The sequence below is a fragment of the Oryctolagus cuniculus genome, chromosome 11, assembly GCF_051225735.1.
Source record: "Oryctolagus cuniculus isolate XC-2025 breed Fujian yellow rabbit chromosome 11, ASM5122573v1, whole genome shotgun sequence".
NCBI classification, from domain to species: domain Eukaryota; kingdom Metazoa; phylum Chordata; class Mammalia; order Lagomorpha; family Leporidae; genus Oryctolagus; species Oryctolagus cuniculus.
The window spans coordinates 119153458-119166269 of NC_142877.1; the positions used below are offsets into that span (position 1 = coordinate 119153458).

General features: G+C 61.7%; 1 protein-coding gene across 6 annotated transcripts in view; it reads right to left on the reverse strand.

Annotated features, from left to right (window-relative positions):
- Window positions 1-12812, reverse strand: part of EFCAB6 (EF-hand calcium binding domain 6) — a 231497-nt gene that overhangs the window by 15479 nt on the left and 203206 nt on the right. For all 6 annotated transcript variants that reach the window (XM_089307706.1, XM_070053016.2, XM_070053015.2 and 3 more), the window contains one exon: window positions 1259-1486. In XM_089307706.1, coding sequence (XP_089163832.1) covers window positions 1259-1486 — 228 coding nt within the window. The remainder of the gene's footprint in view (window positions 1-1258; window positions 1487-12812) is intronic.

A 12812-nucleotide genomic window follows, 5' to 3' on the forward strand; every position in this document is an offset into this window, starting at 1 on the left:
AGAGGGCCCTGACCGTGCACCTAGGGTCACTTCCATAACCGCGCCCGTGGTGCAGCTGGGGTGGGGGCAGGGAAACGTGGACACCCACGACGGGACCCTGCAGGGAGGCGCCCTTGGCCGTGGAAGGTCGTCGGGGCCAAAGAGGCCCAGGGCGGCCACTGCCTTAGCCTTCAGCTAAGAAAGAGCCCAACTCGGTCCCAGGGGAGGAGTCTGCAGGGAGCCCACTGAGCGGGGCTCTGTGATGGGGGAGGTCTTGGGGGGGCTCTGTTGTGGGGGAGGCCCCAGGAGGGGGGCTCTTGGATGGGAAAAGGGTCTTAGGAGGGGGGCTCCGGAATAGGGGAGGTTTCAGGGGGGCTCTGTGATGGGGGAGGGTCTCAGGAGGGGGGCTCTGGGATGGGGGAGGTCTCGGGAGGGCTCTGTGATGGGGGAGGGTCTCAGGAGGGGGGCTCTGTGGTGGGGGAGGGTCTCAGGAGGGGGGCTCTGTGATGGGGGAGGGTCTCAGGGGGGCTCTGTGGTGGGGGAGATCTTGGGGGGGCTCTGTGATGGGGAGGGCCTCAGGAGGGGGCTCTGTGGTGGGGGAGGGTCTCAGGAGGGGGGCTCTGTGGTGGGGGAGGATCTCAGGAGGGGGGCTCTGTGATGGGGGAGGGTCTCAGGAGGGGGGCTCTGTGATGGGGAGGGTCTCAGGGGGGCTCTGTGGTGGGGAGGGCCTCAGGAGGGGGGGCTCTGTGGTGGGGGAGGTCTCTGGGGGGCTCTGTGGTAGGGGGGTCTCAGGAGGGGGGCTCTGGGATGGGGTGGCCTTGGGGAGGGCTCTGTGGTGGGGGAGGGTCTCAGGGGGGCTGTAAAGAGGCCCAGGGATGCCCCCAGCTTGGAGAAGTGGTCCCAGAGCACACGAAGGTGCCCCCAGCAGCCCTGGGACGCACAGGGAGCAGGGGACAAGGGTGGGGGAAGCAGCACAGCACAGCTTCTCCCCGAGGCCTCGTCCCCCGCCCTCGTCGGGAGAGACCGGCCGCCGTCTTTGGGTCACAGGAGCCCCAGGGTGATCCAGGGGAGGGGTCGGAGCCGAGCGGAATGGGATTTTCAGAGTAAAAGTGCCGTTATTTGCACCCGGACTGACAGGTGGGCGATGCCAGTTGTCCGCTCAACAGTGAGACTTGGAAACAGAAAACAGAATAAATAAAACCTCAGGAATGTTGCAGGTAGGGACCGCACTCTGGGGAGCAGCGGGGGGGACGTCCCCGGGAGACCCCCCAGGCCTCACCTGCTCGTCCGTCAGGATCTGGACGTGACGTGTACACACAGCCCTGAACTCGTCCCTGGACACGGTGTTGCTTTTCATGGTGTCGAAGTTCTCAAACTCCTGGGCGATGGCGTGGTAGTGGGAAGCCACCGCTCTGTGCAGCCGGGCCAGGACGTCTCTGCCGGCCCCGTCCCTGGGGGAGGGGGGCGGGGGGCCTTTCGGCATTTCCTCCACCCACTCGTCGGCCATCTGCGGGGAACAGAATGGAATTGATCCGCTGAACTGATCTATTGATGAACAGAAACACCTTTGGGCTCTGGGTCCTGTTATCACACAGGGTAAATCCCAGCGAGTCCCAGCTTAGTGGGGGAAGAAAACACAGCCAAGTTTAAACCAGGATCCCAAACAGCAGACAAATATCACAAGGCCTGCCGGCAGGTCAGACTTGGCTAAGCGAAGCCTGGGTCTGGTCCCAGTGCCCCCAAGAGGTGGGCCTGGCCCTGGACTGCCCCCGCCCACCCCTCCAGTCACACAGCGCCTGTGCCTGCTGGGAGTGGCCCGGGGGATCTGGGCCCCTGGCCTGCGTCCCGGCACCTGTGCAGCCAGTCTGCCTGCGGCAGCTGGAACGGGAAAGGTAGTTTCTGGTGACGGTCCTGACTGTGCCGCTGGCTCCGCATCCCGGAGCCCAAGCCGTCCGGAGACCCACAGGGCTGATTCGGGAGCGTTTGGGGTGGTGTGCCGGGCAGCACAGCCCTCCCCCACACCGGCCTGGGTTGGTTCTGTCACTCTTGGGGCAGCAGGAGCCTGGGTGTCTAGCGCGGTTTCTGTCCCCATGGCGCTGTCCATGGTTCTGAGTCAGGCTCAGGCACTTCCTGCGGCGAGGAGGAAGCGGCTGCAGAAGGGGGTAGCGCAGGGTCCTTTCCTTGTGGGAAGTGGAGCTGGGGGGGGGGCGAGGAACTGACCCCACCTTCCGTGTCTGCTGGAGGACAGACAATACCACAGGGATAGCAGGTAAGGGCCAGCCACGGTGGAAATGGTGAGGGTCTCCTGGTTTATCCTGGGCCAGTCAGGAGGGCGCACTGGGGAGACCAGGCTCCAGGGATGCAGTCAGTGGGGGCAGCTGCGTCCTGGGCCTCCTGCAGTGTTGGGGGAGTGGGTGGGGCCAGGCAAGCAGCCCCCCCCACACCTGCTTCCTGCACTAAGAAGAGCGCCCAAAGCCAGGTCAGCTCCTGACGTGTAAGGCATGGAGGATGGGGGAGGGCGCAGGCTCTGAGAGTCCAGGGGTGACGATGCACGAGGCTGTCCTCTGCCTGGGTGGCTTCTGGGATGTGCTGATGGCACGCTCCAAACCCTCGGGACTCTGGCTCTGGTAACAGCTCTTCCTGTCTGCCTCGTCTCACCCCCAGCAGAGAGGAAGGCCAGCAATCCCACAGCAGGGCGTGCATCAGATGCTATGAGCTGTTGGGACAGAGAAGTCTGCACACTATGGGACCGCATCCACCACAGGAAGCTGCTGGGGATATCCTGGGGAATGGGAACACCCACACCCATACCCACACCCACACCCACACCCACACCCGGACCTCAGCCGGCCACGGCGTCAGCCACGCCGAGGTTAGCAGGAGCCGTTTGCAAGGTGCAGGGCCCCCTTTCTTCTTTCTTTTTAAGGAAATGAAAGTGATATTACTGATAGGCTTTATGCACCTCTAGAATCCAAACAGCTGAAAATGCACTCCCCAGAGCTAAGTACTTGGTACTGCCCTAAACCTCCCAGGGGTGTGGGCCTGAGGGCAGCGGGAGCTCTTCTGGAGTCCAGCCTGCTCCCAAGTCCCTCTGCACCTGCCACAGCTCTGGGTGTCCAGCCTTGCTCCCAAGCCCCTCCCGCACCTGCCACAGCTCTGGGTGTCCAGCCTTGCTCCCAAGCCCCTCCCGCACCTGCCACAGCTCTGGGTATCCAGCCTTGCTCCCAAGTCCCTCTGCACCTGCCACACCTCAGGGTGTCCAGCCTTGCTCCCAAGCCTCTCCCACACCTGCCACAGCTCTGGGTGTCCAGCCTTGCTCCCAAGCCCCTCCCGCACCTGCCACGCCTCTGGGTGTCCAGCCTTGCTCCCAAGTCCCTCCCACACCTGCCACACCTCAGGGTGTCCAGCCTTGCTCCCAAGCCCCTCCCGCACCTGCCACGCCTCTGGGTATCCAGCCTTGCTCCCAAGTCCCTCTGCACCTGCCACACCTCAGGGTGTCCAGCCTTGCTCCCAAGCCCCTCCCGCACCTGCCACACCTCTGGGTGTCCAGCCTTGCTCCCAAGCCCCTCCCGCACCTGCCACGCCTCTGGGTGTCCAGCCTTGCTCCCAAGTCCCTCCCACACCTGCCACGCCTCTGGGTGTCCAGCCTTGCTCCCAAGTCCCTCTGCACCTGTCACAGTTCTGGGTGCCCAGCCTTGCTCCCAAGTCCCTCTGCACCTGTCACAGCTCTGGGTGTCCAGCCTTGCTCCCAAGTCCCTCTGCACCTGCCACAGCTCTGGGTGTCCAGCCTTGCTCCCAAGTGCATGCCACACCTCCGGGGCCCACAGTGGATGCTCGCTTGGTGAAGGTGTCACAGCACACACAACACGAAACACTACTGTCCTGAGCAGACACAAAAGACTTGGAACAAAGGGCTGTATGCGACCTTAGGATAATCTGCTTTAGACTTCACAGGTAATGGGTATGTGTTTCCTGGTAAAATAAGGCTGGCGAAATCTAACTGAGCTGTTAGAGGAGGCTGAACAGCCAGACGCGCACACTAGGAGTGGGGAAGGCAGTGAGAAGTCTCACCACCGGTCACTCCAGAGGGCGTCAAGCCTAAAGCACCCTCATGGAATATTCCAGAACACAGAGAGACAGGCTGTCCCAATTCCAGTGCGTATTATGATAAAGAAAACATACTAGGCCGGCGCTGCGGCTCACTAGGCTAATCCTCCGCCTTGTACTGCTGGCACACCGGGTTCTAGTCCCGGTCGGGGCACCGGATTCTGTCCCGGTTGCCCCTCCTCCAGGCCAGCTCTCTGCTGTGGCCCAGGAGTGCAGTGGAGGATGGCCCAGGTGCTTGGGCCCTGCACCCCATGGGAGACCAGGAGAAGCACCTGGCTCCTGCCTTCGGATCAGCGCGGTGCGCCAGCCGCGGCGGCCATTGGAGGGTGAACCAACAGCAAAAGGAAGACCTTTCTCTCTGTCTTTCTCTCACTGTCCACTCTGCCTGTCAAAAAAAAAAAAATACTAAAGTAGAAACAGGGGCTGGTATTGTGGTGTAGCAGGTTAAGCTGCTACTTGCGATGCCAGTGTCCCATATGGTGCCAGTTCAGGTCCCGGCTGCTCCACTTCCCATCCAGCTCCCTGCTGATGCACCTGGGAAAGCAGTGGAGGATGGCCCAAGTGCTTGGGCGCCTGCACCCACATGGGAGACCTGGAAGAAGCTCCTGGCTCCTGGCTTTGGTCTGGGCCAGCCCAAGCTGCTACATCCATTTGAGGAGTTAACCAGTGGATGGAAGACACATCTCTCTCTCTTCCAAGTAAAATAAATAAATCTTTTTTTAAAAAAAGTGTATAGTAATGCTTCCAGAATGAACAAATCTTTTAATTCCTCACATAAGCAAAAGCCACATATCAACAGATGGCAGAAAGGCATTTGACAAAACTGAGCAGCCATTCTTGGCGACAATAGAATAGAATGGAGTGGATACGCTCTATGGAAATAAACACCCTCAGCATGAGCATTAGCCGGAAACTCTGCAAACCTCCTGCTAAATGGGTGAACTATTAAAGCATTTAAACCAGGTACAAGATGGGCTCACTGTCACCTCTACTCGTCAGATTTTCAGAGAATCTCATTTTTAAAATAAGGCAAGAAATTGGGGTAAACAATGCAAACACCGAAAAACAGTGTTTGTCATTATTTGAGGATATGACTGTGTGATCAGAAAACCTCAGGAAGACAACTTAGCAAAGTGCTCAGGTTCAAGCTCAAAATGCAGAAAAGCGGCCGGCGCGGCGGCTCACTAGGCTAATCCTCCGCCTAGCGGCGCCGGCACACCGGGTTCTAGTCCCGGTAGGGGCACCGGATTCTGTCCCGGTTGCTCCTCTTCCAGGCCAGCTCTCTGCTGTGGCCCGGGAGTGCAGTGGAGGATGGCCCAGGTGCTTGGGCCCTGCACCCCATGGGAGACCAGGAGAAGCACCTGGCTCCTGGCTCCTGCCATCGGATCAGCGCAGTGCGCCAGCCGCGGCGGCCATTGGAGGGTGAACCAACGGCAAAAGGAAGACCTTTCTCTCTGTCTCTCTCACTGTCCACTCTGCCTGTCAAAAACAAAAACAAAAAAACAAACAAACAAACAAACAAACAAAAAAAGCAGAAAAGCAACACCAACGTTTCCACCCCAACTAGAAACTGAGCTGTGGACAAAAAATCCACACTCACACTGATGACAAAGCTGCCAAACACCACGGGAGAAACCCATATGAAAAACACCAGATCTATACAGAGAAATCTATATATATCTTATTACGGTTATTAAAACAAGACTGCAGTGACTGGAGACAGGCTATGCTCTTGGATACAAAGGCTCAATTTCCAAAGATTAAACCTTTCTCAGGTTATAATAAAACTCCAATAAAATCTCAATGGATATTGGAGGGTCTTCATTAGACGTATTGATATTAACACTGATATTGAAAAATACGCGAGAATTCCCATGGAGTGCTGGGAAAAGGCTAGCGATGAAGTCCTGACCCACTGGATATTAGAACTTGCCAGAACCGAGACGTGCTGGAAGGCGGGGAGCCGGGTGCAGAAACAGAGATGCGTCCCGGGGTGGGGGAGGGGCGGCCGCGTGGCCTCCACTGTGGCCAAGCCGTGACATCACCCGGCCTTTGTTGCAGCGTCACGGAAGCCGGCCCTCCTGGGTCAGCGGCCTCGCGACGCCCAGCTCCGTGGCAGCAAACACAGGCAAGCTGCCCTGCTGGTCACCCCACCGCTGCCGGAGAGCAGGTGCCCCGTGAGGGGTCAGTGGGAGGGGCCGGGGCAGCCGGGAGCAGCCCGACCTAGGGGCTGCGGCTTGGAGAGGCAGCAGCCGGGCAGAGTCCTTTCGCCTGCAGGGACGCTGTTCCCGGAGAACCTGTCTGCCCCTCTCGCTCTGGGGGTCTGCGGGGACCCCACACAGCAGCAAACGCTGTCTCTAGCTCAACTGTGACCTGGTCTGGGGTCAGCAAGGACACCCGGCAGACGACAGACGGCAGAGCAAGCTGAAGAGGGCTCCTCCCAACCCGGCCCCTCGCCTTGGTTCTCCCTTCACCGTGCGCTGTCCCCGCTTCTCCCTGGAGAGCAGCCAAGCTCGCTGTCAGCCCTGGGACCGGCTTCCCTTCCCAGCATCTACATACCAAGCGAAATGTCCATCTTAACACACATCTGCCAACACACAGCGAGATTTCGGTTCGGCAGAGACAAGTTAGAAACAAAGGCCCCGTTACATCAGCCCCTGCCCTCCCGGCAGCGGAGGTGCGACCACGGCGCTGTTCTTCGGAGATAACGCCCTAAAGACGTACGAACACCCAGAGACCTCAGCGGCTTGGTCTCCCCGCCAGCCCCTCCCTGAACCCCCCCGAAACCTCAGTGCTTGGTCTCTCCCCGCCAGCCCCTCCCTGAAACCCCGAGACCTCAGTGCTTGGTCTCTCCCTGCCAGCCCCTCCGAGTGCACCGCTCAGAGCCTCTCTTACTTAAATACAAATTCTCTCCTTCTACTCTGTGTCTGGTCTGGTCAATCGTCACCGACATCAGGAAGGAACCTGGACTCATCTGCAGGTTTCCCTAACACCCCCAGGCCTCCCCGGGCCTCTCTGGCCTCAGCTCTACGACTTCCTGGCTCGCCCTGCTCAGAGCCACAAGGCCTCTTGGCTTCGCTTCAAACATGGCAGCACGGTTCTGCCTCAGGCCCTTGGCACGTGCTGTCCTTGTGCTCCCTTCGGGGGTTCCATAGTCCTTGTCTGCCTCGCTCACTGCCCTCAGGTCCACAGCCCATCTATCGCCGATCCTCCTCAGCCTAGCAGGACACGCATTCACGAGGGAAGCGCTCTGGCCTTCTATTCGCAGTGTCTGGCCTCTGTCAGCTCTGACCTCGGGGCAGGTGTTTTGCCTGGTGGTTAAGAGGACGCACCTGGCTCATGTGTACCCTGTGAGGGCTCAAGCCATCGACTCCCGCCGTCCCCCCACCCCCATGGGAGCCAACAATCGTGTCCCAGCCCCCAGGCTTGGCCCAGCTGCTGCAGACGTCTGGGGAGTCAGCCAGTGCCCGGGGGCTCTCTGTGTCGCTGCCTCTCAAATAATTCCATTTGCAAACAAGCTCTGACTCTGTCACGATGCAAAGAAGCGGGAACTGAAGCAAGACTCTGCTGTTTCATCCAACAAACTAGCAAAGCCTCTGACTGCCGATGCCGATGCCACAGGGGCGGAGCAAGGCTCGGGGGCCGGCGGCTCCTGCGCGGAGACGTGGTGGTGCGGCCTCTCAGGTTCTCCCTGGAGCCACAGAGGGAGCTGCGGCCGTGACGGGCCATCACAAAGTCCGCAACAACGAGAAGCTGGCCACACCCCGGATGCCTCGTGCCGGGGATGGAGGGTGCGTAAGATGGGGCACAAGGCAGCGACGCAGGGGCTCAGCGAATGACTTAACAACGGGAGAATGAGGTGGACAAACAAGTGGAGAGCCGCGGGGCGGAGTCTCCCATGCACCTGCACGTGCATGCGTGCACACACAGATCTCACCACTCGCCCCCGCCGGGCAGGACTCCTGCGGCCCTGACACGGGGACAGCGCGGCCCGGGACGCTCCCCCTGCACGGCTTTGTGGGCACAGCAGGAGTCACAGTGACCGCGGGGGGTGGCTCTCGTGCCTGTGCTGCCCTCGCTGAGGTGAACACGCAGGGGACACTCAGATCGTCACAGCGAGTCACCACACTCCTGCTGCACCTCTGCTAGGTCCTGGGACTGGGACCGGCCCTCCCGTCTCTGCGCAGGGGAGAGGAACGTGGCTCTGATGGGAGCCACAGGAAGTGCCACATGAATAGATTCAGCAGCGGGTGACCTTGAGCTTCCTCAACAGCCAACAGACGTGAGGTCAAGGAGGCCAAGGATCCCGCAAAGTCACAGAAGCAGCAGAGTGGCCGCGCCCTGGGACAGGCACCCCCCCCCTCCCCCGGCCAGGACGGGGAGGAGAGGCACAGGGACCCTGCGGGCGTCCAGAGGAGAAGCCCAGCGCTGTGAGGGAGGGCAGAAGAGTACGGTGACGGCGATGGATCAACTACATGGCACGCAACCGGAGGTGTGCTTCTGTGACACGCCGGAGTCCCCGCCGCCTGCTCACGGCGGGCACCGGGCATCTCAAGGAAGGCGCCGAAAAGCCCCACCTCCATCGGCCGCCACGGTCATCACCCCCGTGCACAGGGGACAAACCACTGACCCGAGGACCCCGGGGCCTGGTGGGTGTGGCTGTGCCCCTACCCCTCCCTGCCCAGGGAGAGCCCGACCACTGGAGGGCAGCACCCCGGGGCTCCCGTGCCGGCCTGGGCACTGTGCTCAGAGTCCTGGGTCCCAGCCTGCGGCTCAGCAGGGCTGCGCGGCCTCCACTGGCCTCACCTGGGCGACGGGAGGTGCCGCGGAGGAACAGATGGCTCCTGGGTGGCACTTCCCGGCGTGGCTCACGTGAGCGCTACATCTGAATGGGAGAAATGACGCCTTTTCTGTAACTGGAAGGAGCCTTCCTCCTAATCAGGAAGGACGCCGCTATCTTCAGATGCAAACGCTGCTTTCCAACGTTAACTGCGCTTCGCTCCAAAGGCCCTCTCAGGACAGACGCCAGCTGCGGCACGGGATGAGGGGACGCCGTGGGGAAGGGACGAGGCGCCAGGCGCCCGCCTTCATCCACACTGTCGTCCGTCCGAGAGAGCTGTGCCCCAGCACTGCCCGCCTCCCCCGGCTGCTTCCAGGGACCTTGCGAATGCAGAGAGAGCCAGCGGCGGAACCTGCGCCCTCCAGGCTGGCCTGAGCAGACAGCGACCTCCATGTCTCGGAAGGATGCGCGCTTATTTATTCAGCGGTGCCCACGGGGCCAGGTTTCCACGAACAGGGGTCGTGGATGCATGTGGCAGAGAGAGAGAGATGCCACCGACACCAAAAGGGAATGCTCGGGCCCCCCTGAGGCTGCACCGGTGTGGGCGCGGGAGGTGAAATCGACCAAGACACAGCACAGAGCAGCTCCCATCCGTGAACTCACGACGCCGTGCGTTGGAGGACTGCGTCCCTGCTCAGCGCACCTGCACCTGCTCAGGGGACGCGAGCCGCGGCTTTGTGGCTGAGCCTGGGCTCTGATCCCCCACGATGCCACATCTCCCAAGGGGCTGCCGCAGTGCAGCAGGCCCCGGCCAGGGCTCAGAAGGAGGCGGGAGGGCCCGGGCAGAACCGGAATTCCTCGTTGGCCCCTGCCTCGTGCCCTGGGCCCGCGGCTCCTCTCCCTCGTGCAGCCTGACTTGCGGGTGTTGATCGAGAGCAGCTCGGCTCACACGGCTGCCTGTGCACGCCCCGGTGGAGTCTTCCGGCAGGCACCGAGCTGGGACGCCCAGCCAGCAAGCAGCCCTCCTGAGCTCCTACTTGGGCTGGGGCCCGCTCTGCCAGCTTCGGTTCCCTCTCGTGCTCTGTCTGTGAAGTGGGGTGACCGCACTGGAGAGGACTCCCGTGAGGAACCTTCCAGGGATAAAAGAGGGACTCAGGGACCCCCCCCCCCGTCCACTCCAGGAAGCGGCTGTGCTCGGGCCTCTGAGGGGCCTGTGGGACACGGCCCCGCTGCTGGGAACACACGCGACACAGGAAGAAGCTCGCGGCAAGAGGCTCTCGCACCAGCCCATGCCGAGGCGGCAGCCGGGACGCAAGGCGAGCGGTGAGCCAAGTGCAGGAAGCAGCGTCCAGGCCAGGCCTGGCCAGCGCGTGCTCTGCCCCCGCCCTGCTGCACACCGCACCTCCTCCAGCGCACTCTCCCCTCAACCCCTCTGCCCGCGGGGCGGCTCCAGCAGGGAGGCAGCGGGCATCCTGTCAGGTCGGTCTGCCACCAAGTCACAGCCTGGACAACTTCTGTAGCCAAGAGGGGAGAGGGGGTGGGGGTGGGGGCGAAGTGCACACGTCCGTCCTGCGGTCTAATGCGGAAGCGCGCGTCCGTCCTGTGGTCTAAGGCGGCGGTGCACGGCTGTCCTGCGGTCTAAGGCGGCGGTGCACGTCTGTCTTGCGGTCTAGGGCGGCGGTGCACGTCCGTCCTGCGGTCTAAGGCGGAAGCCCGCATCCGTCCTGCGGTCTAAGGCGGCGGTGCACGGCTGTCCTGTGGTCAGAGGCGGCGGTGCACGTCCGACCTGCGGTCTAAGGCGGCTGTGCATGTCCGTCCTGCGGTCTAAGGTGGTGGTGCACATGTCCGTCCTGCGGTCTAAGGCGGCGGTGCGCGTCTGTCCTGCGGTCTAAGGCGGCGGTGCACGGCTGTCCTGCGGTCTAAGGCGGCGGTGCACAGCTGTCCTGTGGTCAGAGGCACACACGTCGACCCCGGGGTCTGAGGCACTCAAGCCCCACTTCTGCACTCTCCCCGCTCTCTCCGCCTGTGCAGCTTCTTCCACTTAGGAGGCTCGAGCAATCTCCCTGCCCTCGACCTTGGATTTGGCCAAACGCTTTGCTTTCAGCAATGAGAGTGTGGATGGGCATTAATATACAATGGGGCCACCGCCCGTCACGTCCTGAAACTCATCCAGCGGAAAACGCACGGAGCAGCTCGGCCGCTGGACCTCCTGGGAGTGGCACAGCTGCCCTGGTGACCGCCCAGCGCCGAGAGACACAGTCCCGCCTTGTGCCGCCAGCCTGGGAGAGGAGCCAAAATCACAATCGGGACTACGGGGTCTCCCGAACCTTGGAACCTTCACCCCAGCGCAAGGCTGGAATACGTCTGCACGGTGTGACCGAATAACGAAAAGGCACCTGCGCCAACGGGGCAAGCCGGCCTGCAGCCGCGCCACGGCCTGGAGAGGAACACGCGCTGGCCGTGAGATGGCTCCAGCGAGGACGAGCGAGGCAGGGGCACCGAGGCGCCGGTCAGGCCACCAGAGCTGTGTCCAGCTGCCCCACGGGAGTGGGAGCTGAACAACTGCTGTGTCGCCCCTGCGTTGCTGGGCTTGTTTGTTACACAGCGACGGCTGCCTCACAGCAGAGGGGCGGGGATCGCTGGATTCAGGCCACGGGGGACGCACAGCCAGGGGCCTTGGTGGCCCTGGGCTTGGCAAGGCCCCGTCCACCTGCTGGATTAGAGATACCTCGCTGCGTGTGAACTTAGCTCTCGTGAGGGTTACAGCCAGCTGGGCACACTGCATGCGTCACCCCCAGGTACGGGTTCTCCCAGGATGCCTTGCAGGAGGAAGAGCATTGCTGACCTCAGGGGGGGACACTCAGCAGGTAGCAGGACGCCCGAGCGGATGCTCCACAAAGATCCGCGCCGCATAATTACTGCTACGAATTGAAAAAGTGCTTCATTTGATCAAATATTTTGATTAGCCGAGAAATTAATTGTACTGTATCTTCATTTGTATTTATAGCGAATAAATGAATGCTAAAAATAACAACAGTATCAAAGCTGCCTGTCAAAAAAAAAAAAAAAAGATACAACATTTAAAAATCCCAAGGAAAACGGGCAGAGGCTGTGTGTGCAGGAGCCGGGAGCTCCAGGCTCGGGCTGCCCTCACCGCACTGGCGCCGCGAGGACGCGCCTCTGCCCTCACGTCCCCTGCACGGCAGCCGGGGCGTCCCTGACCGTGGGCTAAGCAGGGCTCTGCTCGGGGAGGCCGGGCCTCCCGTGGTCCCCAGGCTACGCCGTGCAGGATGATGGGGACAGCGCCAAGGTTGTGTTCTCCTCTCGCTACCCACCGCTAGTGCCTACTGGAAGCAGGAATGGAGGGATCCCACCCGTGACCACGGGCCGCTGTATGCCAGGCACTGTGCCAGGCAGGGGCGACGGAGCCCCAGACCTCTCCTCGGGGAATCCGGGGTTCTGAGACACCCACCGGCCAAGGAAGCAAGGATGAGCACAGCGGCCTGCCGGGTGCCCCGGCCTCCCCCCAACATGCTCTGCCCAAGGTGGGTGCCACGCCCAACGTCCCCGGGACCCCTCTCCCGACGTCTGCCTGAGCTGCCCCCCCCACCTCTCCAGACACCAGCACAAGCTGGTCTCTGACCCCAGCCAGGCAGAGCAAGCTCCCGCCCCTCCGCCAATGCCACCCACTCACCGCTGACACGCCGCTTGGCACTGCAAACACCCAATTCCCAAATCCCCTGGGAGCACGACATCGCCAAGAAACGCCGAGAAAGAAAAGGGCAACACCCAGCCCCCCCCCCCCCCCTTCAATAAACTCACGGGTAAAGTCACTTATGAAACCACCAGGGAGGAATCCCGCACCACTGAGTCACGTCACCAGCCAGCACCCGGCACGCACTGAAGGAGGGCGGAGAAAGGTCAGGAACGCAGACAACTCGTGCAC